This window comes from Cygnus olor, chromosome 1 (genome assembly GCF_009769625.2).
Source record: "Cygnus olor isolate bCygOlo1 chromosome 1, bCygOlo1.pri.v2, whole genome shotgun sequence".
Taxonomy (NCBI): domain Eukaryota; kingdom Metazoa; phylum Chordata; class Aves; order Anseriformes; family Anatidae; genus Cygnus; species Cygnus olor.
In genome coordinates, this window is record NC_049169.1 from 36168412 (window position 1) to 36194142 (window position 25731).

General features: G+C 43.0%; 1 protein-coding gene and 1 long non-coding RNA gene across 4 annotated transcripts in view; one reads left to right on the forward strand and one right to left on the reverse strand.

Moving 5' to 3' along the window:
- The window catches only part of SRGAP1 (SLIT-ROBO Rho GTPase activating protein 1), a 152723-nt gene extending 138353 nt beyond the window's left edge, over positions 1-14370 (forward strand). For all 3 annotated transcript variants that reach the window (XM_040552246.1, XM_040552255.1, XM_040552265.1), the window contains exons 18-22: positions 367-446; positions 8157-8337; positions 8948-9082; positions 9209-9554; positions 11328-14370. In XM_040552246.1, the coding sequence (XP_040408180.1) occupies positions 367-446; positions 8157-8337; positions 8948-9082; positions 9209-9554; positions 11328-11705 (1120 nt within the window). In that variant the 3' untranslated portion in view covers positions 11706-14370. The remainder of the gene's footprint in view (positions 1-366; positions 447-8156; positions 8338-8947; positions 9083-9208; positions 9555-11327) is intronic.
- A 1920-nt stretch (positions 14371-16290) lies between these two features.
- LOC121067573 lies at positions 16291-22446 on the reverse strand. The gene is made up of 4 exons (XR_005818336.1): positions 20682-22446; positions 18919-19044; positions 18407-18479; positions 16291-17377 (listed from the first exon to the last, which is right to left on the reverse strand). It is a non-coding gene; the product is annotated as an uncharacterized LOC121067573 (long non-coding RNA).
- Between the last annotated feature and the right edge of the window lie 3285 nt (positions 22447-25731).

The following is a 25731-nucleotide window of genomic DNA, read 5'->3' on the forward strand; positions in this document are numbered from 1 at the left end:
CAGTTTGTGATGCCTTCCCCCTGCTCCTTTCCTCTCTGAGCCACAGACACTTTTCATAAATGAAGGGATTCCAAGGTTCTGATAATTTCTTAATAACAGAAGACGTTATCTGAAACAGAGGTATGTAGACTTCCCCAGCAATTGTGTATCCATCGCATTAATGCAAGTCATGTTGTATATTACTTTATAACATTATAAGAATAATTTTAAGTAATTGGCATGGGAGTGGCATGTCTTTGACATGCGTGGAAAACATCAGTTACCCCCAGTGGACTGCAAAGGAAAGGGGCTGGGGTTTAGTGCCCATTGAAGCATCCTTTTTGTGCTCTGGTTTCTCTTTCTGCTTGACCTTTTGTTTCCCTGCAGTGACAGCCCATACAGCGAACATGGTACATTAGAGGAAGTGGACCAGGATGCTAGTACAGAGCCCCATACCAGTGAAGATGGTATGTGTATTACGGTATTCTGTATTTGATAGGAGTAAGTCTTACAGGTGTTTTATGTAGACCTTCTTCCTTTCCTAATTGTGTCTTATTTGAAGCACAAGGATTTCAGTCCCAGTGCGCTGTAGCAAAACCAGCATTTTTAATCTCTTGTGTTCTTTTTCACTCTGATGCATCTGTGTTTGGCCAGCAGTTTCCTTGTCATCTCATGGTTTGTCCAGTCACAGGAAGGGCAAGACAGAAACTATTTCAGTCAGCACATAGTATTTTCTGATATAAAGTTACTTTTAGTGACTCTTTATCTTTTGTCTACAAAAGCTGAACTTATCAAAATATGTCTTTGAATATTTTAACCAAGGGATATTTGTCATTCAACATACTGTATTTTGATACAATTGTAAAAGCTGCTGCCATCTAAAGGGTTTTTAACTACTGAAAAACATGCGTTTACCCCACCCACCCCCAGTAAAACTTCTGAGCGAGTCATTTGCTATAAATATCAATCATAGACACTACGACAGTTCTAGGTACTGTAGATACCCATGAAAATCTTGATGCATCTGTTATATTAGCTCTTTTCAGCTAGGTTCGCTAAACCATAAAGGTCTATTTGGCTGTGATGTATTTCAGTTAGGCCATCCTTCAGATGTACCTCCCGGTAACTTTTGCTGGGTTTTAAACAGATGTAACAGAGGGAAGGAAGCATCAAAATTGTTAAATAACTGTTAAAGAAATACTACATTTCCCTGACAAATGGTAGCCGGTTAGAGGAAAAAGATGGAAAATAATGCTTCCTGTAGAGAAGAGCTGCAGTGTGAGCTCACTGCATGTCTGGCCAGCAAGCGACTCAAAGAGAGCAACCAGCACACGTGCGCTTACGGCCAGCAGAAACAAAAGCTGCCTCGTGTCCGTCTCAGAGGATGCATGGAGGGAGGAAGAGGAAGAGACAGAGAGGGGGAGAGGGGAGGAAGGGAGCTGCAGCAGAGAAGGAAAATTTAAAAAAATAAAAGTATGTCATCAGTAACAGCTGGGATGGCTGCCATGGGGAAGGGGAACAGGAAGGTGTTCCTATAGGAAACCTAGCTGCCTTGGTCCTAATGCACAGAAAGCAGTGTAAGCAATTGTTCCAGTGTAGCTGCACCCGTCTGCTTTGTCACGTAGACAAGCCGACAGTGACAGATTGCCTGTCTCTTCCCCTTTCCCGGGGTGAGGAGGGGCAGGCAGAGTCTATCACTGCAGCTGCCTGGAGAGGAGGCACATTTGGGTGGGCAAGCATCACAGAAGGGTGAAAAAAAATAAGGGAGGAGAGAGGTCTCTGTTAATTTTATGCCTGGGGTCTATACCCATGCCTGCACTTACTGTAGGGAATATTGTTTTACAAGACAGCCTGGACATGTTTTTGTCTTGACCAGCTCTGTAGAGCTAACTGAACCTTCTTTATCCAGTGCTACTAGATCTTGTGAAGAAATTCAGAATTACCCCTTATTCTTCCAAGACAGTATAGCTATGCTTTATAGGAAGTCCTTCTTCTACTGGAGGCATCAAGCCAGAGTAGAAGCTGAAGAAGTCTGCCTCTCCTTTAGAGCATAAATGAGGTAGTGAAGTGCAGGCGACACACCGGTGCTATATATGAGGGCCAACTGTGGGGACCTGGGACCAAAATGAGAGAGAAAGTGCTGAGTGGGCATGGAAGAGAAGCGCAGCTTTTCATCAGCAGTCAAAGGTGGTTACTTCAAAACCATGCCTAGGAAAGATTAAAACATCAGAGGAGCAAAAGTATGCACATTCTGGCTATGGAAATGTCATAGTGTGTGTCACCTGTGCCTCGTTTTACACTGCTGTTGTGGTGCCTGTATTACTTACACCTGTGTCCTTGATGGAGACAAACCCTGAAGAGAAGAGTTGTCAACAGAAGGGTGTTCTGTTAAAAGATTGAGCTGCTCAATACATGGTTTTTTGTTCACCAGATTAGCGAGCAAGTTAATTGTAGTTGCCCCATCACACCTTTTTAATCAATTCAGTGCTGAAAGGAAGCAGACATTTGTGTTTACAGCAAAATAGTCGTGAGCACAAAAATATTTGTAATCTAGGGAAATACTGTTGCAAAGATAATGATGAACAAGCCTGGGCTGCATACAAAACTCTGTTGGCCTTCAGTTCTCTGTCTGCAAGCTTTAACTCATTCTTTTCCATGGACAGGAGCTTTCTGTTATAACAGCACACTTTTCTATTGTTGTCTGTAGACATTAAATTAAATGCATTCACCATCTCACATATACTCCAACACATGTATTCATGTGATTTGTTGGACAATTCCTTTTAAAAAATCTTCTTGGTACCAAAAGTGAGAATAGGTGAGAATTGCGCAGTCTGCATACATACTGAATCTCCTGGGAGTCACTGACTGACCTGTGATGGGCAAAAAGAAAGCTTCCACTAAAGGGTCTGGAGTATTTTGGTGGTTTAATGTGACTGATTCACTGGTTATAAGCTGGATGCATCGCTGCCAGTTCTATGTGGAGAGAGAGAAAGGGAGGTGCGGCGTTGTTGCTGTACTGATCGCACACACGGTACTTATGTATTTCACCCTGTTAGGAGATGGAAGAAGCAGATTGTGTAAATTTCTTTTAATGTTGAAAGTCTGGTTAGATTTATGCTAAAATGTTCTGTACGTAACCACGATCAAACAGCTAGCCCTGTAGCAATTACAGGGCTATTGAAACATAATCCAGAGGTTATGATCAAAAGCTAAAGGATTTATTTTTCTACTATACTTATTGTAAAGATTTACTTGCTGTATAAACTTAAACTGCAAGTGAATCTCTCTGTGCCTACTAGAATAAACCCATCTGTATTTTCTGTTTAAGTAGTGCTAGGAATGTTTAATTACAATTTACAAAACAAGCAGAGTTTTTAAAAATTAAAAAATGTATTATGTCTACAGAGGTAACATCTGGAAGTTCAGGGAAAAGACAACTGGAACTTACAATTGAGCATATAAATACTTCATAACTCTTCAATTTTATTCATATGAGTTGTCTTTTTTTTTCCTAAGGCTATTTGTTTTCATTTATTTGTTGATCACTGGAAAGGGAAGAGGGAAGAAGATGATACATTTTACTGTGTTTACAGGCTTTTTTCAATATGTAGAAAGTATCCCTATTTAGAAAAACAGTTTCTTTTTTCTCCTAAATCTGGAAATGAAATTTGATTTGTAAAGTTCAGAACATTTGTACTCAAGCTGAGGCACAAATATATATATATATGTAATTTTGCTACAAAACATCTACCTGAAAGTGCCTCTTCGGTAAAGATTCAACGGATGAAGGATTTTTTTTATGTTTTGCTCAAGGAGTTTTTAGAATATTTCCTTTGCCTTTAATTTGCTGGAGAATTTTTATTCTTATTGGAGGCATATGAGAAAGGGTGACCAGATTTGTTTTCAAAGGAAGTAAATGAGAATTTCCTGAGGAAGTTAAACAGATGGGTCATTTCTCTTGGGAAAACATACATACAATTACTGTCAGACTGTTCATAGATAGCTCATAAACATAGGGTAAAAACTGAGATGGTAGTTCTGCTGCAAACAAAAATTACAGGGACATGGAAGGCTATAAGCTACAGTCGTGTCTCCAACACAGTATTTTTACTGTTTTTCAGCAGTGCATGCTGTGATCGACAAATCTCTTCTGTCAACGCCTCGCAACATTGCTTTGCTTTCGTTGTTCCCCAGTCAGAGAATTGCTGTCCTGAGGACAAGACTCGGAAATTGCAACGCTGCTGTTCTTTGATGGGGTGCAGAAGAGGCTAAGCAGATGGGGAGCTAGCTTCTTCTTGGGGGATTTCAGGATGTACTGTATTCCCAACAGGCAGCGTGCATCCGGGGTAACTGAGGAAGTGTACGGCAACAGCAACCCCCCTGAAAAGCGCAGGGGGACATCTCCCCTCTCAGCCTCTGCTCCTTGTGCCCCAAGGTGCAGTGGGCAGCCTTGTGCCACCTTAATGCTGTCGCCTCTGGAGGGAGGCTAATACTACATCTGGCACTCCAATTGCAACGTTAAAATTAGCACTTATGTGTCTTATGTCCTTCCTGCTCTCCCGAGCTGTTGGATCAGGACAGCTCTACTTGCAGTCCGACCTTGGTTTTTAAGCCCACTACAACATAACGTATCATCAAATGGTGGTAATAATCATAACAAAACTTGGGGGCATCAGTGAAAAGTGAGAACAAAGCTGGCTGATTAACAGAGTCCCTAAAGCTTTTCCTACACTTCTTCAATTTGTCCTAATTTTTCATTTCCATTCCTGTGCCTGAATCACTAGAGATGAGAGCTGGTGAGATCATATATGTCACCAAATACTCCTTGCTGTTGTAGGCAAGTGCCCCCAGGTATGGACAGAGCAATGCAATTACATTTCCCTCCAAGCTGTCAATTTTTCTGTCAGACATTACAATTCAGTACCATGCAGAATTCGAGATACAGATCCCAAATTTAGCTTTCATCACTTTTGCTTTTTTGAAAAATGCTCGTCTGTCATTCAGTAACCTTGATATTAAATGGCTTAGCTTTTCAAAATGCATTTATTTCTAGGAGTAACTGTCATGGTACTTCGGTTTTAACTGTTCAGGCTTGACCTATAAAAAGGTGAATTGCTATTTAAGATGTAAAATCTGAGTACTGTTTGTGACAGGAAAGTTCTGTCCATGTAACAGGAACATTCAGGCAAGGAAAATGCCCCTTTCAAAATAGTAAAACCTGTCTGAATTTATTTTTGGTTCCATTAATAAAACCGTGTAAGATTTACTGAGCGTTCCTCCGCAAAGAAGCAGAATTTGTTGCCAAAATCTAACAAACATGTCTCAAAAATAACATCATTATCTGTACATAACCAGTTCATGCAGCTGTTTCCAATGGGGCGACTTCCTTCAGACATCTGAGAAAATACGTGAGTCTGTACTGAAGTTTGGGCAATGGGGGATGCAGGAGACAGACTCCCATCCTGTGCCAAACTTACATTTGTGTAATACTACCAAGAGAGAGAGAGATTTCTAATTTAGTCCATTAGTTTGTAAGTAAAAAGACATTTAGACCTGAATGCTCAAGTGTGGGACGCTGTATGGCCTGTTTAAATTAGCAGAGTAACAGGAGATGCCATAAGGAGCCAGCTTAGCTCAGTCAGCCTGGTATTCATGGCCATCGTCAGTTAACTTCAGAGAATGCCAAAAGAAAATAGGTCTAGGCAATTTGGGGTTTTCTTGCTGGAAAGTGGGATTTCTTGTTGTTGTTGAGTTTTTTTTGTGTTTTTTTTTTGTGGTGTTTGGTTGTTGGTGGTGTGGGGTTTTTTTTGCATTTTATCGTATTAGCCTTTAGTGAGTGACTGGCACTCTGAAATCTGGGAGCTTATGCTTCTGAATTTGTGACCCGCTCTTCCATAGCCCATAACATACCTGCCATCTGAAAACAGCGTGCTCATCCAAATGTCGTGTCCTTTTTAATTTTACCTGATCTCAGTAATACCTTCCTATAAAGAATTCCACAAGCAGCATGCACGATATGTATAAAAACGGCATTTCCTTTTATCAATATTAGATTATTGCGATTCAATTTAATATTTCTCTCTTAAAACATGATGCAAGATAAACAGGCACACTTAGTTTACTTTATCTTGCCATGGCAATAATGTCTTTCCATACCTGTAATTGCTTTGTCACATCTGTACTGTTACATACAGAATAGCTAGAAATGAAAACAAGATCGTATATTAGAATAAATCACAAATATATACAGCAGCATTAAAGTTTTCCAAGTTTTCCAGAATGTCTCCATCTGTGTCATCTTTACGCTGCCTTTGCTTAAAAACATTTAAAAATAAAATAAACTATCACCACCACCCCACCCCAGGGAATATCTTTCACTGAGCCATCCAGCAGTGGTGCATTGTGAAGAATTAATGCTGTTATTACTAGAATAGTTGCATTTATGTAATTAAAGTCATTTCTTCCAGTGTGCTTTATATTTGCATGTGTGACAGTGAATTCTCCATACCCCTGTGTGCCACCTCTGGAAAGTTTCTGGTCTTATAGCTCCTGGCTAACCTAAACCCCCTGCAGTTCATCACTAACAGGAGCTCTGAACATGGCTGCATAAGCAGCAAACCACAAGACAGCCTTCTGCAGGTTGGGCAAGTTATTAAAAATAGCTGCAGACTATAGCCTCAATAAAGGTATTGTCATTATATTTGCGTACTGCAGGATGAAGTTAATTTTAAAAAGATATTCCTGCACGAAATGTTGTCATAAAGGGACAGTGGTTTTTATTACACGCCTGGCTCTTTGGGGAATTACAGCCTCGGCGATTTTAATTTGCACCAGACAGAAAGTTGCTATGCTGGTCATTAGCCCAGATGTTAATTTCCACTTAAATATTGCTCTGGTTACATAAAGAAATTTGTCATTTCAGGGGCTCTACTTTGAGTTATTCAAGCCAACAGTGTATGCAATTTTTAGGACAGTATTTTGCAGGTTTTTCTTTGTATTTTGAGACTGTGATAACAAATCATAATCTGTTTGGGCTAAAGTGGTTTTGGTGTTGTGTGTAAAAAACTAGACATTAATACTACAGCCAGTTTACTGGTGTCTGGGGTCAACTCTGAATATACCTGCACTTCACTGGCATCAGGAGGTTTCTGAACCAAGGACAGGCTACAGGATAGGGCCCATTACCACTATCGGGATGAATTTGCTTAAATACCGAAGGAAGACAATGTTATGTCTTTGTTTGTTTGTTTGTTCATTTGTTTGTTTGAATATCCTTTAAAACCAGGCTTTAAGAAAAAGTGCTGCTTTATTACTTCTTGATGGAGAGGCTTTGCCACACTGTGTGGAGATTGGCCAGGACTGCTGTAATCCATATTTGACTTTAGGAAATACCAGAGTCCCTTGCAGACACCAGAGGGACTTGGGATGTTGGAGCAGGCAGAACTGCCTGGAGCAGCCTCCAGCCACGCCGGGACTGCCCCTGCGTCCTTAGGCAGTCTGGAGCTGTTCACCTTACTCAACAGGGTGTCAAAACAAGCTAATGCAGATTCAAATACTAGTTTCAGTGTATTTTAAAACATAAGGTGTTCACTAGGCCTGCACACTTGTCATGTAAAAGACAGAAATCTCATCGGTTTAAGATTTTAAAGCCTTTAACACAGTCCAACACAGCAGCGCATCCTTACTCATGCAGAAGGAAATCCTGTCTTCCTTCCTTTGCTGCTGCAGATGTTAAAGGCACTCCCATTTACTTTTCTTTTATCGCGCAGCTTCCTCAGACCTCCAGTTATTCATCTGAGGTCGTTCGTCTTATTTTCAGAGGTCTTCATTACCTCTCCTCCATCCCACTCCCGGGCACAAGAGAGCCCTTCCAGCAGGAGGCAGAGGCCTCTCTCCCGGCAGCAGCTATGGTAGCGTTTGGGTCTGCTGTTACGTTTTCTGCAGCGTCCAAAGCAACCCAGATGTTTCACATTCAGGGCACAGACTGTTTGTGTTTCTTTGCAAGGGACATATTATAACCACTGCTTGAAGTCGGCCTTAGCTCAGCTGATCTGCCAGTTCTGCTCAATAAGGGTGAGCACAGAGAAAATGCAATCGAGGGGTTTTATGAAGCCAAAATGTACAGATAAGCCTGTGTGGGATCTGATAACCACTCTTTTTCCCTCCCTACCCAGAGTGCGAGCCCATAGAAGCTATAGCCAAGTTTGACTACGTCGGAAGATCTGCACGAGAGCTCTCTTTCAAAAAAGGAGCTTCCCTTCTCCTGTACCATCGAGCCTCTGAAGACTGGTGGGAAGGAAGGCACAACGGCATCGACGGACTTGTCCCTCACCAGTACATAGTGGTGCAGGATATGTAAGCAGGGTCTAGCACGACAAGGTTCTCGGGGGGGGGGTATAACAGCATACTGAAGGAATTAACAAGTAATTTCCAAATGGGACAGTGCTTTGAGGGCTCAGATAGGTTAAATTTTTGCCTTCTAAGCAGGATGGCTTCATCCTTGTTGTCCTGAATTGGTGTCTCTTAATCAAAAGTCACTAGTAGGTTAAACTGCTTTGTTTATGGACGTGTTCCCAGTACACTAAGAGATGGCTGCTGCTGCTGCACCTGTTTTCATTGGACTATCTCTTTGCAGCAACTGTTAACTTCAGAATAGCAAGGACTGGAGAAATGCAGCCCTGAAACTCTTGTTTTACAATATTAAACCGTATTAAACGTGTGCTTTGCCAAGGATGACAATGTTCTTGTTTACATATAGGTTGCATGTAAACAGAAACGTAAAGAGCTCAATAAACAGAAGAACTATAAGTGATTTTTGGAGAGCTGGAGAGGCTGCAGTGCATTATAACATGCTTGCTTTTCTTAAGGAAATTCCCTAATGGGGATTAAAATCTGGGAGTGCCAAGATACTCGCTGTCACACCGAACTCACTGACCTCTTATCTCACCATGTGTCTTCTGTTCAGGGATGATACTTTCTCCGATACACTGAGCCAAAAAGCGGACAGTGAGGCCAGCAGCGGACCCATAACTGAGGACAAGTCGTCATCAAAGGACATGAATTCTCCCACTGACCGTCACTCCGACGTGTATTTAGGAAGGTAAGCTTGCGGATGCCAGGTTTTCAGTAGTACTACCCACAGCTCAGGTAACACAGCAATTACTTCTCCACGTGCTTGTGGTGGGTCACTACCACTTGCACTATGACCACTTCTTCATTCGTGCAGGCAAAGAAAGCGATCAGAACCTCCACCTCCTCTAAGACGCCCCGGCAGAAGCAGTGACGGTCACTGCCCCGTACACCCGCCGCACCCCCTCTCTAATTCCTCTGTGGAGCTGGGCTCCCCCAACCTGGCGACTCACTGCAGCCCCAGGGCCCTCCTTCAAAACCGCAACCTCAATGCAGACAGCCCTGAAAGGAGGCGTAGGCCTGGGCACGGCAGTCTCACTAACATCAGCAGGCACGACTCTCTGAAGAAGATTGATAGCCCTCCCATTAGAAGATCTACATCGTCTGGTCAGTACACAGGCTTCAACGACCATAAGCCACTGGACCCAGAGTCAATAGCTCAGGTTTGTGTCTTTTTTTTTTCTGCTCTCTCCGCTTTTCTGAGGGGCAAATCGCAGTGAACAGCATAGCACAGAGCACAGGCAGTAGTAGGAGTGTGTGTGTGCAGGAGAATATCCTACTTAGCTTGGTAAACAGAGTGCATGTGAAAGAAGATGCATTAAGGGATTCTGGATAGAGAAGCACAAGGGGAGTAGACATTGCAGAAGCAATAAAAAGAAATTATTTCCTCTTATACCATAATGAAATTGTCTCTGCCACATGCACCACTAGGATGATATATGATTACAACTGTTATGTAAATCTGTGTGCTCTGATGAAGGCAGGCCTAATCTAACGTGCATGTAATTAGCGTTCAATTATTTCTGAATATTACGGTGTGCAGAAGAGTGCTTTGACTGGCTAGTAACAGCCTTTGACATTCAAAGCACAGAGTTACATTCCAGAGTCTTGTGGATATTTAGTTTTCATATAGTTCATACAGTATGTTGATTTGATGCTTGTAGTTGTTCTTATGAACATAAAATGCAAGAATTTGCACCAGCATAAATCATGGGCAATACTGTCCCTGTGTGAGCACCAAAACAGTCTCATTCCTGGCAGCAAAGAGATGAGAAGGACGGAATAGGGAGCACCGCGGTCATCAAATTGGTCTGTTGTACAAAGCTGGTACCAGTGAGCTCTTGAACAAATTGATGCCACTGTCTTCAAAACCCAGGTTTTGTCTAGGTAGCATAACATGATTACTAGGGGCACCCTGAGGGTACAGTATGATTGCAAAAGTATTTTCCAATAACACTGGCACTCATGTTTTAAAATTTAATGTACTGACAATGCTTGGTTTCAAACACTGCTTCTGACGAGGGCCATAAGGGGCATGGTTGGGTCAGAAAGCTGAAACATGTACTAGAGAGTTAGGAAATCAAAGTGTTGTTACTGTTTTGTTTTACTCTAAGTTGTTTATTTACTTTCTTGAACCACACACAGCGCTGTTTGGCTCAAGCTATTTTTTGTCATGCCTAAACTAGTGATAATTTGGCAGTGAAAGAATCTGAACTTTGTTTAACTTACATGAAAGTTACTGTGAACAAGCAGGGAACACCAGATCAGTCATCAATCTCAGTCATATCTCAACTCCACTGAAAAGTAATAAACTAGTCTTGGTGCTTTCTTTCATCCTTTGTCCTGGAAATCCTGATAGAAAAAAACAGTTTCTTAGCAAAGCTCACTGAACAATGATATCTTAATTTTTTTTTCTGCTTAAAATTTAGCTCAGAAACAGGAGGAGAGAAGAGCTGATAATCCCTATGAGGCAGTACAGATCCTGAACACCCAAGGAAGTAGATGAGGGTTGCAATCAACTAAGAGATAACAAATGGACTAAAATCTTTACAGCTGTTATTACCCAAGAGATGACAGAAATCTTCACAGTTAAAAATGCTGCAAAACAAATATCCATTGTCCTAACAGTCACTGAATAAAATGGCTTCCAGGTTTTGGCTTAATTGATTTTTTAACTCTTTAGATGTATGTTGACTCTCTAGTGCCACATAAACAGGTTAAATCTTTGTAATGTTAAGCGAAAGTTGCAATCTTGTTAATTGCAGTGTCTTTCAAATAAACATGGTGCAAATTGGCTTTAACACTCTAATATTCGTTGAAGAGAGGATGGTTGGCAAATTAACTCGTGCATTTTCCACGCCCTCCCCTGCTCCTCCTGCTCTTTGCGTTCAGTAGCAATTGCAGTGACTTGCCACTCTCTCTGTGCTCTGCCCCAGGACATCGAGGAGACGATGAACACGGCGCTGAACGAGCTCCGCGAGCTGGAGCGGCAGAGCTCTGCGAAGCACGCCCCGGACGTCGTGCTGGACACCTTGGAGCAGATGAAGAACAGCCCCACCCCTGCCACCTCCACGGAGTCGCTGAGCCCTCTCCATAGCGTAGTTTTACGGAGCTCTGAGCCCCAGATTCGCCGTAGCACTAGTTCTTCCAGTGACACCATGAGTACTTTCAAGCCCATGGTGGCCCCTAGAATGGGAGTGCAGCTGAAACCTCCTGCTCTTAGGCCAAAACCTATTGTTCTTCCAAAAACAAATCCTAGCATAGGGCCTTCCCCTCCTTCCCAGGGTCCAGCAGACAAATCTTGCACAATGTAGAAAGCTCAGCCACCCACAGTGCCCGGCTGGGGTATGCTAGGGAAAGAAATGGATTAACGATAGAAGTCAGGGCTCCATAACACCATTTGGTTCATGTTTATAACTGGAGAGGCTTTGTTTTTCAGTGTTTTTGAATGTATTGTCTGAAACTAGCTACATTAACATGGGCATTTGTATTTTGTATGGTTTCAATTAAAAGAAAAACTGGACAATTGTGCATCATTAAAAAAAGAAAAAACACAACGTAGACTTACTTGAAAACTTGATGCTGCACCATTTGTAATAAAATCAACACGGATCACAAACAGCTTGCCACGTTGTACCATATTTCACAGTCTTACTATAATTACGTAATACCAAATCCTGCACAAAACTAAGGGGTGGGGAGGGGGGTATCGGGGGAAGTGGAAACTCTCATTTCTAGGTCACCAAACCAAATCTCAAGCAGGTTAGTAAGAGCCGAAATCTAGCATGTGAGGTTTAAGTGTCTGTGTGGAACGTCTAAGTCATCTCAGGCCACGTCTTATTTAAGACACACACACACACAAAATAAAGCCCTCACAACTCTCACAATTGGCACCAAGTTTTAGCTTTCTTGTTGGCAGTCTCACCGGAGATGAGCGCTGAATAGATCTGGAGATCACGTTGCTCTCACCGATAAAAAAGCATCATTTCAGGTCACAGCTAAAGCACATCTCCAGGATAGTATCCAGAAACTCCTCTTGCCATCCGCTGTAATAGCTTTTTCCGCAAAGATAGACCCTCATTCCCTGAGGAATTTAGCGTTTTTCACAAAAGCTAATTTCATTTAAAGTTCGTAGTTCAGCGAGCCAGGCTCTGGGGAGTATGTGAATCTGTTGGTCCATTAGGTAGGCTGATGGGCGATTAAAAGGATCAACTACACAGTAATTCAGCAAAGTTTCCCATTGACTTTACTGCTCAGTGTCCAATTAAAAGCGTGATTTGAGTTGTAATAGTCAGAGTTTCGAGCTGACCCAGCTCTGCAGGTTGCCTTACGCAACACAAACACCGTGCGCGTTCCCTGGGTTGTGCTGACTGCAGCAAGAAAGGGGCTCCGAAGACGGACGGCCTCCTGCCAGCTGGGCAGGGGTCACTCGCAGGACAGGCAGCTGATTTTCTACCACCTAGATTCAAGCCGACTCAAGTTTTCCATAACCTTTTTCCCCCTTCATTTTAATGACAGGAATAAATACCTTTCTTGTGTCTGTGTTTGAGTGAAGGCTGTCAGCCTCGCCTAGTGCTCTGCTGTTGGGCTGTGTTACACGTGAACTAAACGTACATTGCAACAGTAAGGCATAACATTATTTCTGTGAATATATTTTCCAGCATCCAACCCATAAAACAAGTTTTGGTGAAGAAGATGGGGGAAGAAAAATCCACTGTGGTTCAGCTAGAGGAGCACAACAGGCTTTGAGTAAGATCTGTCTTTCCACACGTTATTTAAGATCTCACCATTGCAAAGCTTTAGGTCGCCCCCCTCACTATACATAAACAATTCAGTTTCGGAGGGGAGGAGTAGTGATGACATTTGACAGACATAATTACTGAGGTGCTGAGACTTACGAGCAACTTACACCTGCTGTGGTTTACTCTCTGTAGATAGGTAATTCAAAGCCCCAGGTGTGAAAAGCATCCCACGAACTGCACCGGTGAGCCAACGTGTCAGGGCTCTTCCCACCCTTCCTGGCGTTTGCAAACCCATCAGCCCGCAGCTGCAGGCTGTAATCTACCTAGGTTAGCTGCAAAATCCTAATCCCCCAGCGTGGGCTGTGCAGCTCGAGCAGTGCATCTCCAGCCCAGTCAGTGCTGGTCTGTAGGGTCTGCTCACTTCTTCGGGACCAGAAGATACATGCGAGTAGTTCCCCCCTCTCCTCAAATCAGTGGAACAAACTGGAATTTCAGCTGTCATTTGAGTGCAGTTTTAGTCTAGCGTTCCTAAAATAACCTACTTGGCATAACTGAGATGGGTACCTGTATCTTTAAATTGCATAGGGAATTTTGTATGTTTAAATAACTGTACTGGACTCCATAATGCTTATATTAGAAATTGTTTAGCAGAAAAAAAAAATATTAGAAGCAGTGCATTTAGTGAATGCATCCACTTTAGTGCATTCACACAGTTAAATGTGTAGTTTGATGGTTATTATAGATACTTAAAAGTATAGTAGGTGGATATGTAACAGGAAAGACCGATACAACTACAGACGTACTAAAGGGTAACTCCTGCACACCTAATCAAATCAGTATTGTCCTTTACTGTCAAGTTTGATAAATCGCAGTACTGGTAGCTTCCTGCTTGTTGACTGTTACCTAATTGTGTCAATGTACATCTGTAGTATGTACATGTGAAAGTGCCTTTAAATTTTAGAGGAGCTTTAGCCTTGCTCTTGTACTGTTGCATTTCCATTGCATCCTTCCCTGTTTGTGTATGGCTGCATTCCCATTGCATTCCTTCCATCCTCGAAGAACAAACGAAAACATGGATACTTCATGGTTCTGGAAGAGAAATGTACTGTTAATCTGTTGTGACAATGCACTTTTATGTATAGTACTGTACATTTTGGCATGTACCATTACAAGCTTCAGTATACATTCAGGTTTGTTCCTCATAGTGTATCTTTATAATAAAGAAGATAGTTCTGTCTGTGTGTGTAGTTTCGATGGGTAAACCTCCATACTGCCTAGTGTGGATTTCCGATTTACCTTCACCTTCCGTGTACAGAGAAAATAACCAGCATCTCTCACCCCACCCCATCAGGTCCCAGCACCATCCTGGCCTGAAGAAGTGCTTGTTCCCGCACAGGATGCTCCCGAACTTGCAGAGCACCATCCCAAGCCCCCCTGTTTCTGAAGCCCACCTCTGCAAAGAGCCCCTGACCTTGCACAGTAGGGGGAAAAAGCCGTCATGGGTGGCCATGCCCTGTCCCCATGCCTGCCTGCAGAGACCGCCCCCCACCTCCCATTGGGTTCACCCAGCACCCTGACACCACTTGCCCACTCCCCAGAGGGAAAACGAGGAGATGGAAAAGTATTTCCAAACCTTGCTTAAAAGAAATATTAATAATAATTAAAAAAAAAAAAAAAAAAGGAGGACCACCACCTGCCCGGCAGGAAGGGAGGAGAAGCAGGGGTCACACATCAGCCACCACTGCTTGGAGCAAAGCTTTCCCTCCTGGTGCTGCTGGAAAACCCGCAGGAACACGAGTCCTTGTTGGTGGGCTCGTCTGCCAGCCCGTGGTGCCAGCCTTTGTAGTCCCGTGTCCAGTGACCTACTTTAGGTATTTCGCCTTGTCCTCTGCCACACAAAAGCCGGCTGAGAGCTGCAGGAAGGGGAGGCACAGGTCAGTCCTCATTCCAGGGCCTGCGTAGCCCAGAGGAAGCGTAACCTAATTTTCACAGTCAGCCCTCAGTCTGCTGGGGAGAGAGGCTTCTCTGGCAGCTTTCAATCTATTTTAAAATAAATGGGAAATCACAAGAAGGGCAGCATCCTCCTGTCGTTTATCTTCATAGTGGAGTTCTGTTGTTGTGCTGTTCTGGTTTTCTAGTTTGCTCCCGGGTTTTGCAGTGAAAGCAAGCCTTGCCGTCGGGACAGAGGGTTTGGCAGGGGGACAGGGAGCCGCTTGCCCTAATAGCACTCAGCAAAGCAACAGGAGTGACGGTTTGTTGCTCGGAGTAAAGTTTATTAACGGGACAGAAAATGAGCAGCAGTGGAAGTGGTGCACTGAGCTCACCAGGTCACCCCTGAAAAGGCCTGCTTCAGGCCACGTGCAGCTCCAGGACTCAAAACTCCTGGTCAGCCAGCCCCAGGAAAACTCGGAATAACTCAAAAGCCTAGCACCCTTTCCCAGTTCTCCTTGTAGAGATGTGGAGTTTGTTCCTTCGTGGCCCTGCACAGGAGGAGCCTCAGCTGGGCTGGTGAAGTCCCCACTGCTCAGAGGGACAACCCTTCACTTTGTCCAGATGGCGTGGATCCGCGGGGAGCAGCTGAGACCAGACCAACCATTAACTAGCAACACGGCAGGAAAGCGCCGTTCTTCTTGGTAGGAATATCACACCTTCCATGAAATCACAAAGAAACTTTAACTTTGCCTAGGTTAAGAACACCAGGACACGAACGCAGGCGCCCAAGGGGCAGCTGGCAGGCGGTTTTCCACCCGAAGCTGCAGTGGGCCCGAGGCGGGCGCACCCCACGTTGGGGCGAGCAGCCGGCGGCCCAGCAGGACCAGCACGAGCTGCTTCTTGGCTTGGGGGCCGTGCCTGGCTGGTTTTCAGTTAACAAACCGTAGAAGTGAAATAACGGTGGGAAGTGCAAGGTGAAACAAATTGGGCTGTAAAGCATGAAGACAGAAAAACTGTGCTCCGCAAAGGAGGCTGCAGACTTGCAGGATTGGAATCAATATTGGCTGCACTCAAGATGGCAGCATGGCTTCACCACAGCCCAGCGCTGCCTGTTCTTATTGCCATGGAGCACACCGATTCACCGCTCAGTGCCTGCCATGTGCATTTTCTGTAGCATGTGCTGAAAGCTATAAGCACTGGCCCAACAACACAAAAAGGCGATTTACATTTATTTGAATGAATTACTTTCCAGGAGAGCCAAATCACTGAGACCAGCTCTGCTCTACAAGGGAACAAAATAGGCATTGAAATAGTCGTTTTTCTAACAATGGCTTTTTGATTGCAATGAAACATTAACAAGGAGACAGTCATCAGAGTCATGAAGTGTACATTTAAAGTGTGCTAAAGGTGGAAAATAGCCGAAATCCTTCACAGCCTTGACCAAGAAATGCTGAGTGCTGTGAGACAGTTGCACTGGTCAGTGTAACACATCCCATAGGTTCTCACCTTTTTTTCCTGAGTACAATGTCTACAGAGACACCCATTATGATCACACACCAATACCACAGTGAAGGACCAGCAAGGTGAACACAACGGAGTTCCCACCAGTACTCTCACGTGTAAGCTGAACTTCACTGCAACATTTTTCTCAACTCTTTGGATGTTTTTTTCTTCAGCACTACTCCAAGAGCATGTCAAAAATAATTTCAGACCTATCATACAGACTATTTTTTTAATTTTTTTAAAATTGTACATCAAAAGGCTAAATTTATGGTTAAATCCCAATTACCCTGAACAAAATCCATTTTTACACAAGATTACAATCAGGAATTGAAATGGCTAATCTGGGGCTGGCAATTCACAGAGTAAATTCCAAATTCCCCTCTATTCTCCTTCAAAAACAACAGTAACAATGACAAAACACATATATGCACACATCATCACTCAGCAGCAAAGAGCTGGGTACACTCTGAAAGTCCTGCTTCATTTTTTACTTTTTACCCTGTTTCACTTTGGGGTGAGAAAATCGGGCGACGCAGTCAGTCCTGCCTGCCCTGCACACCCTGCCAGGTGAGAGGAGCAGGTCGGTGGGCAGCAGTGCGGGGTCGCCCCACACCCACAGGACCACCCCACCCTCGTGCCCAGCTTTCTCCAGCCAGATGTGGTCCCACCTGCAGCCCCATGAGCGAGGGTGCTGCTGAAGCCACCGGAGGGCTTCTCCTGGACCCGGAACTGCAGCCACCGCACCGCTGGAAATCAGTACAGCACAGGAGCACGACTGGGGTTTTGCTTCTCTTCTGGTGTCCAGGTACCTGGAGGAGTCCAGAAGAAACCCAAGGTCAGGCACAAGGAGCAACACTGGACGTTGCAACCTCCCCAGCTCTGCTTGGTAAGGGTTTGGGAAAGCTGCAGGCAGTGATCCAGAAGCCAGGAGAAACAAAAGCCTGCCAATGACAGGGCTTTATTTTCTTACCCCTAATGTAGATCAACAAAATGAGGAACTTTCAGAAAAGACCAAACAGAAGTTTAGGTGAAAAGCCCCGGTGCAACTTGAGTAACGGGCCTGAACAATGTTTGCTTTGATTCCGCCCTTAAACCTTGGCCCTTCAAAATGCTCCAAGCATCAAAAAAGAACTTACTTTTCCACAAACCAGAAGTTCAGGAATATATTTCTTACATATGGTAGGCCTAAATGCCTTTCATATCTGTACAAATCCATGAAGTGCCTTCATGAAAATGTGTATGTTCAGGGAAGCCGCAGCCGCTTTTTTACAAGCTTTTTTGCAGAAGCCTAAGGGTTTTTTTCTTGTATTTTGTAGTTGCATTGCAACATCAGGTCTTGGTGTTGACCTCTACAGAAGTAACTTGATTTTCTGTTTACAAGTCAGCAGTGTCGGTGTTTGCTATTTCACTATTTTTACCTTTTCTTATTTTAGAGGTGTTCCAGCAGGCTCAAGTATTTAAATATAATTTTTGTGCATGTTTCGGTGCCATCTCCATTATCAGACACGTCCATTGTTACGCTGAACTAAACATATTCTCCCAGAAACCTAGCTAACCATGGAATAACTCTGCTAATCTGTTTTTCTCTCTTAGTTAAATTAAATTGATGCAGAGGCAAGTCCTACAGATAATTTCAATTTTCCCAACATTTCCATTATTTTTGTGAAGAAATAATAAAAAAAAAAAGTGCCATCCCAGGCCCTACAGTGTTCCCAGCAGCTGCCCACTGTCCCCAGACGTTGGCCAAGAACCAAACCTGCCCGAACAGCTGCGTGCTGGGGACGGCGCAGCTCAGGCCAGGGTGGCTCCATGCACCAAGACCTCCATCCAGTGCTCACCTGGAGTTGTTCAAACTGGAGAGGAGGAGGCTCTGAAGAAACCTCACCGCAGCCTTCCAGTACATAGAGGAAGCTTATAAGAAAGATGGGGAGAGAGTTTTCACAAGGGCATGTAGCAATAGGGACAATGGTTTTAAACTGAAAGAGGGTAGATTTAGAATAGATATAAGGATGACATTTTTCACTATCAGCATGGTGACACATATTTGAAAGTTACTCAAAGAACCTGTGGAAGCCCCATCCCTGTAAGTGTTCAAGGCCAGGTTGGATGGGACTTTGGGCAACTGCATCTAGTGGAAGGTGTCACTGGAAAGGGGTTGGAACTAAACGGTATTTAAGGTCCCTTCCAACCCTAGCCATTCTGTGTAGACTGAATCCCAACTGATATGGTCCAAGGTACAGCAGCATCCAAATGCTGTAGGAGTCAGACCACACCTTGCTAGCTCAGCAAAGGACTGGATTCAGTTCATAATAGCTGCTCATGGTTCGTGTGGGTTTTCTGTAGCGTTTACCTTGTAAAGAGAACTGGATATTGCACATTTCATGGCAACAGTGCTGGCTTTTGGCCACCACAGGATTTTGCATGTCCTGAGCAGGAGGGAAACCTCGTATCCAGCCCAAGCAGTGAGCAAGTTAACCTGTGTGGAAACGTAGGGCATCGGGTGTTGGCTTGTGCTCTAAAATACATCATTTGGCTTTTGATAAAGCAGAAACACTCCAAAAGGCCTGAAACAAACCAGTCAATAACTGCTAAATTTTGCCTGATTATTTCACAAGTGACACCCTCTGTTTCAGACTCAGACACCAAACCAATTGGTCCCCTGGTCCTTCAGGAGACTCAAGAACTGCAATTGCATCCCTCATTCTATGTATTAGATATTAACTCTACATTGCATCTTTATGAATGTATTTTATATCTAAAATCTAAATTTGAGAAGCCTGGACTGTGAAGTTATAGCAAATAAGTTGAAGCAATCAAAAGGTCAACCACAAACTGAGAAAAAAAATATTTCTTGCACAGCTGAACACCTCGTTAATACAAGACCTAAAACAAAGCATTAAGAAATGCAGAAAGAGAAAACAAAGCTGGCTTGTAACAGACCTTTCACAGCAAATTCTACAAGCCAAAATATGTTTTCCATAATAAAAAAAATGGACAAAAGACTCTCTGTCACCTCTCCCTGAATTAAAGTTTTGAACTTTGTCTTATTGCATTGTTTTGCTACAATTCTTTCATACTTTCATACACATGATACATGTATTTCATTGCAAAAATGTATTTAAAATACAGCTGCTTAAGCAGAACACTTTTTTTCTGCTCTTCCAAGAATGAAATATTCAAGGAATATTATGGATTTCATGAGGTGGCGTCTCCTGGTGGGACAGCATTGTACAGGAACATGGCTGGTCACTTCTAACAGAGGGGCTCTGGGGGGGGTCTCATAGAATCACAGAGGTTGGAAAAGACCTTCAGGATCATCAAGTCTAATGGTCAACCTGACCTACGGCGTCTCGGTACTAACCCATGTCCTTTAGCACCCCATAGATATGTCTGTTACATACCTCAAGGGATGGGGACTTCACCACTTCCCTGGGCAGCCTGTTCCAACACTTGACCACCCTCTCCATAAAGAAATTCTTCATAATGCTCAACCTAATCCTCCCGTGGTGCAACTTGAGACCATTTCCTCGTGTCCTATTCCTTCTCACCTGAGAAAAGAGACTGACACCCTCCTTGCTGCAACCTCCTTGCAGGTAGCTGTAGACCGCAATTTTCACAACGGTTACTGTTTCAATACCACTTTCTTTAAACGAATCTGTTAACATCAAGTTTCCTTTGATGAGCTTGTAGAGCATTTTATAGAGTAATAACCCCTATATTTTAGCTGCCACTTGATTAAATTGCTGCTACATCATTTTTCACTTCTCCTATTTGCAGCACAATCAATTGCTTTTGAATCCCTGCAAGGATAAGAACAGCAGCTGTGTCAGGTCTCTGATATAGATGCACACACACACACACACAAACTGGTTTCACACCTCTACCCCAAACCTGGAGGACAGACTCTTCCCTGCTCCCAAGGCTTTGGGGAAGTTCCCTAACTTCTTTCCTTAATAACAGACCCATAAAGCTGGGATAACACTTCCTAAGTGTTTCATTTGCATTTATTTACACAGTTAAGAAGACTGAATGTGAAAATGTTGCAAGCTGAAATCCCCTTGGATGCAGAGCATGTCTCCCACCATCAGAACCACTCACCAGCAGCCCAGTTACCTTCACATGGGCGCAAAGTTCTCCTCCTTCCTGGACTTTGCTGGCATTTGATGAAGCAGAATCCTGCGGCGTGCTCACAGCAGAGCATCAAGAGTACAACGTCTGATGCTTGACTTGAACTTGAAGTGACCTGAGTTCACAGAGGGAGAAAGATTGGGCCACAATGCCAATTTGCTTCGGTACTTCTTTGTAGCATACTGCAACGTCTCATTACGCTTCTTGCCATGTAGAGTCAGTGATGTAGATATCAGAGGAGTTTCACTGCTGTTTAATATTGACTCTACTAGTAACTGCAATAGTTTGTTGAACATCTTAGAAAAATCTCCAGGGTGAACATTCACTCATCAGAGCCTGCTCTTAAAATATTTGCAGCAATCTCCTAAAACTTCTTTCTAGCAAGAGAACAAGTTTCTGAACAAATATTGTTCCTGTAAATAAACACTTTCCCAAAAGATCAGGTTTTTTACTGTATCTATTGGAGTTAGTCTGACATCCCTAAAAGCTCTCAGTGCTTGTAAATCACAAATTTAATCATTAGCAGGTTTCTGCGTTCTCTAATCCTGTGTGCAACCTCAGCAGCAAGAAGTGACTGCCATGACTTTGAGCAGTATCCTTCCTCTCAGTGAGCTTTCAAGTTTTTCAGCAGCTGAACACAGTTAAATCTACCTCTCTCGAGATATGGTGACAGATATTGTGTCAGATCATTCTGTCTCTGGAGAAGGGAGAGAGCACTCAAGAAGTCCGGGCATAAATCTCCTGATCTATACCAGCGTAACTCCAGATATATTCATGATTTCAACAGCCAGTTTTCTTTTATCATCTGAAAGACTGATAAGGTAGGAGAGAACAATGTGTTATGAGATTTCTTGAAGTGACTTGCCAAAAATTGCTGACAACAACACACCTGAAGAACAATAGTGCAGATTACCAACCTTCACTCACTGGCATCACCTGATCTGGAACCCAGCTGAATTTACATCACAGTTTATGTCTGAATAAATCTAAATAAAGGTCCTGTACAGTCTTTCATGCTTCATTTGTTTGTGGTTACACTGTGGCCCCAACACAAGCAGACTGAGCAGGGAACAGTTGGGGAGGCTCTGAATGGCTTCCAGGGCTGATGCAACACCTGAAGAGCAAGACGGGCCCTGCACAGGTGTCCCACCTTGTGTTGGTGAGACAATCCAGGCAGGTTCTGTATTTAAGGCCAGCACTTGAAAGTACACAAGTAAGTAAAAGCACAGAACATTTTGTATGAAAAGAAATGAACAATAAGATGATGAGATGACATGGCAGAAGAAGACACATCTGCAAGAACTTTATCGAGATGGAGCAACATTTTCCCAGTATTTTACACAGCTTCTTGTAAAACTTGTGGCTCTGAGAAGCCTGTGTTAAGAAGTCAACCAAGAAAGGCTGCATCATCTTTAGCTACAAGTGTGTGTAGCTGCGTACCTCCACTCTAGTAGGGACCTCTGGAGATAACCAGTAAGTCTGGAAAAACAGGGCCAGCACATGGTGGTATCTTGTTGCTTCCCCACAACTTTCAGCTGAGAGTTTACCTCACCCAGAAGCTGCATTTTTGTGCTTGAATTGGTACATGGGTACCATATGGTCTCATGAGTTCCTGAAAACTTATTTTCTTAGGTCAATGACTTTGACATCACTTATGGGAGAAATTATAAAGCTATGAACAAAGAAAAGAAAAAAAAAACTATTTGTATTTTCGAGGAACTATAACAAGCTCTCCAGTGTGTGTCACCAATGAGAGCTTCTCACTTGAGCTGTGTGCTGAAGCACGCAGTAATCAGGGGTTTATAAAACAAAAAGGACTTAAAAATGCAACTGTGATTACAAAGATTTAGGAGTGCCAGGCATAACAAGATTCCCACCCAACACTGCTCAGGTCCAAACGCCAACCCCAACACATCCCTGAGCCAACACCCGTCTTATGCTTCCTGGCAATGAACACCATTCTGCTGGCACACCCAAGACTTACCTGCTAAAAAGCACAGAGCAAAATAAAATATTGAAAACATTTATGAAGTATCAGCACTGATAAATTGTACACCTAAAATTCAGGTTTTCCAATTCCCAGACTCCCTTGTGCCTGCAAATAACAGTTTCTGAAAGAAGCCTATACTCCTTGCCATGAAACACTAATACTATTTTCAGTCTTCATTTTGAGGTGTATGGCTTAGCAGAGAAACTTAAGTGCAATGAACAGTTTAGGGATATTTGGAAGTAGACCATGAGCAGAATGTTTTGTTTTCTTAAAGATAGGCATCATCTTGAGTCAAGGTGAATATGAAAATTTTATCCTTACAAAACCAACTGGATATTCTCTGCACTCTAGGAATCTAGTTTCCTGCACAACTGAAAAAAACACAGCTGATTGATAGGTACTCTCTCTGCTTCTATATGGGTAAAATATGACTTTCATCAGCTCTCCTAGAGAAAGGACCACTGCAAACAATACAATTTACATACAGCGTACTTGTCCTGTTGATGACCTATATATATATTTATATATACAAAGCCACGAGGGGGAACTGGTGCAAAGCTTATGAGTAAGGAAGAAAGATTGCATATTCCTCTTAATGCCTGAAAAAGAAATCACAGGCAATTTAAATAAAACAGCAACAAACAGATGCATTTCCAAGACAGAACATATTTTATTCTGTACTAAAAGAGAATATTTGAAGCAAACTTCAGCTCAGCTCAAAATTATTTTTTCAAATGGGCACCTAATGTCCTATTAAATTGTATCGTGCAGATACAGATGTGAAGAGCAGGCACAAGATTAAAGAAGTGCCTGGAAACAGCCTCACTAGCAGAAGGATGTTTTATTAACACACCTTACATAGTAGTGCACATAATTATGTTAGGTTTAGCAACTTATGGCTTACCAGAGGCATTTTTAGCTTTCTAAATGTGAAATAAAAATCTAGCATTGGGATGCAAAAAAATAAGTAGCCATATGGGAAGGATATTCACTGTCTGCAGTGCGTGCAAACATTTCTACCAAGGAAGAAGACGTGGGGTGAGTGGTCAAGGTCAGAGACCCCCAAAACTGTGTACATCACCCTTCTGGAGGAAGATGACAAAAAATTCCACTCCATCACCATGACAACTCGTGCTACATAATTGCCATAGTAACCAGATGAATATCATTAGTTTTTAACCACACGCACGGCGAGCAGGTGTCCCATGCGCCAATGAGGAGGAGCCACTACTGCAGCCACCATTGCCACCATGGCCACCACCACAGCAAGCGCTTGGCTCTGCCCCACAGCCAGTCATGCCCAACCCATCTTTGTGCTTTCACCTGACCTCTTTCTGCACTTCCCAGCCACCGTCCAAGCTCCCCACCACTTCCAGCTCTCAAAACCAAGTTCATCTTGTTGCTGGAGTGCTAAGACACTGGAGTGCCGGAGTGCTTTTTTTTTTTTTTCCTTTCCCTCCCCAGTGATTTATCAGGCTAAAATTAAATGCCACTAGAAAATTTTCATCTTCATGATGAGTCATTCAAAATCTGCTCTATTAAACCAGCGCACCATGGGGTAGCTTTACACTCTGCATTTGCGTCCCACACACACAGTTGCAATATCAGTTCAAAGGCACTGTCCTGTCCCCTGAAGAGCTGCGATTTCAACACAGTCATGTCGAAAGAATGCGTTTACTGCACAGCACCAAAACCCACATTATCATCTTTTAGTGCTGGTTCAGCCAGGGCCGCAGCCTCCCCGGCAGGGTTGTCATCGTGTGTGGTGATGTACAACAGCAGCAGGAGAAACACAAACTGACACTCTTCAGATGACATCAAAGCCCAATAATTTGCTGCTGGGTAGTGTTTTTCATCCGGCTATCTTCCAGCATGGAAAAAAAGGAAGAATAAGTACATCTGCTAATGGGTTTTGACCCAGACTGGGGATGGGAAGTGAAACATGGGTGATGGATGAGTTTGGCCATCAGCACGGACTTCTGTAGCAGGTTTGGGAGGGATTTGTGGCAGGGCTTCACTTCCCATGGACACGGCTCTGTGCAACGTAGACTACCAAAACATTCTAATGTGCTTAAACCGTAAGGCTTAAACCTTAGCCTGATGCTGCCTTTGCCTCCCAGCATGGCCTCCTTGAATGCCTTTCCCTCACAAAACAAACCCCCCTTGGGGAGCACACACTGACAAAGATGAGAAGTGACTGGGAGAAGCCTCCTTGGGAACCTTTCCATGGAAAGCTGGCACATGCTCACCTTTGATAGACAACTACTCAAATTGAAAAGAAACAGATGATACCCGCCCCCCCCCCAAAAAAAAAAAAAAAATCTTTCCAGGAGTGTATGTCAAAAGGTGTAGGTTTGGATAGATTTGCCTCACTGGAGGATCACATCTTGACCAGTCCTGGAGCTGAGCTTGGAGCAAGAGAGCTGACAAAAGGACATTATCAAACTCCCTAAATGGACTTCAACAGTCATTAGATCATATTGCACTGCCTTGGTGAAAGATAATTCTGTTCTTCTATTGTGTAGGAAGAAGAATGAGGAAAAGAAATATTCTATACAATGCAATGCAATTTTAAGTGAATGGGTAGTTTCCAACAGAAAATCATAAAAGCCTTTTTACATTTTTCTTTCAATTCAGTGAAAAAGTCCCTCACAAAGAAGATGAAACAAAATCATTTTAGCATTCATATGTATATTAAGGTATGAAACTAGATACTTGTTATTGCTGTTTACAGTTGAAATAGAAGTGCATAAATAACTTGATAGGAAAAAAAAGCAAACAATACTAAAACAAATATGACTAGAGCCGTAAAATCTACTGCATGTTTATAAATGTGCAGGAGAGTTCAAATTATTTTATCCTGGATACAGATTTATTCCAAAAATACTTTTTTTTTTTTGACTTAACACTACCCTCTAGTGGCAGTTTTTGTTTCACTGAAGCAAAAATGTAGTTTAGTGTATTGATCTTACGCATCAAAAAATGGTACAAAAATTGCGAACAGATATTTGCTTACCTGAGTTGAATTTAACGCCTACACTCTGT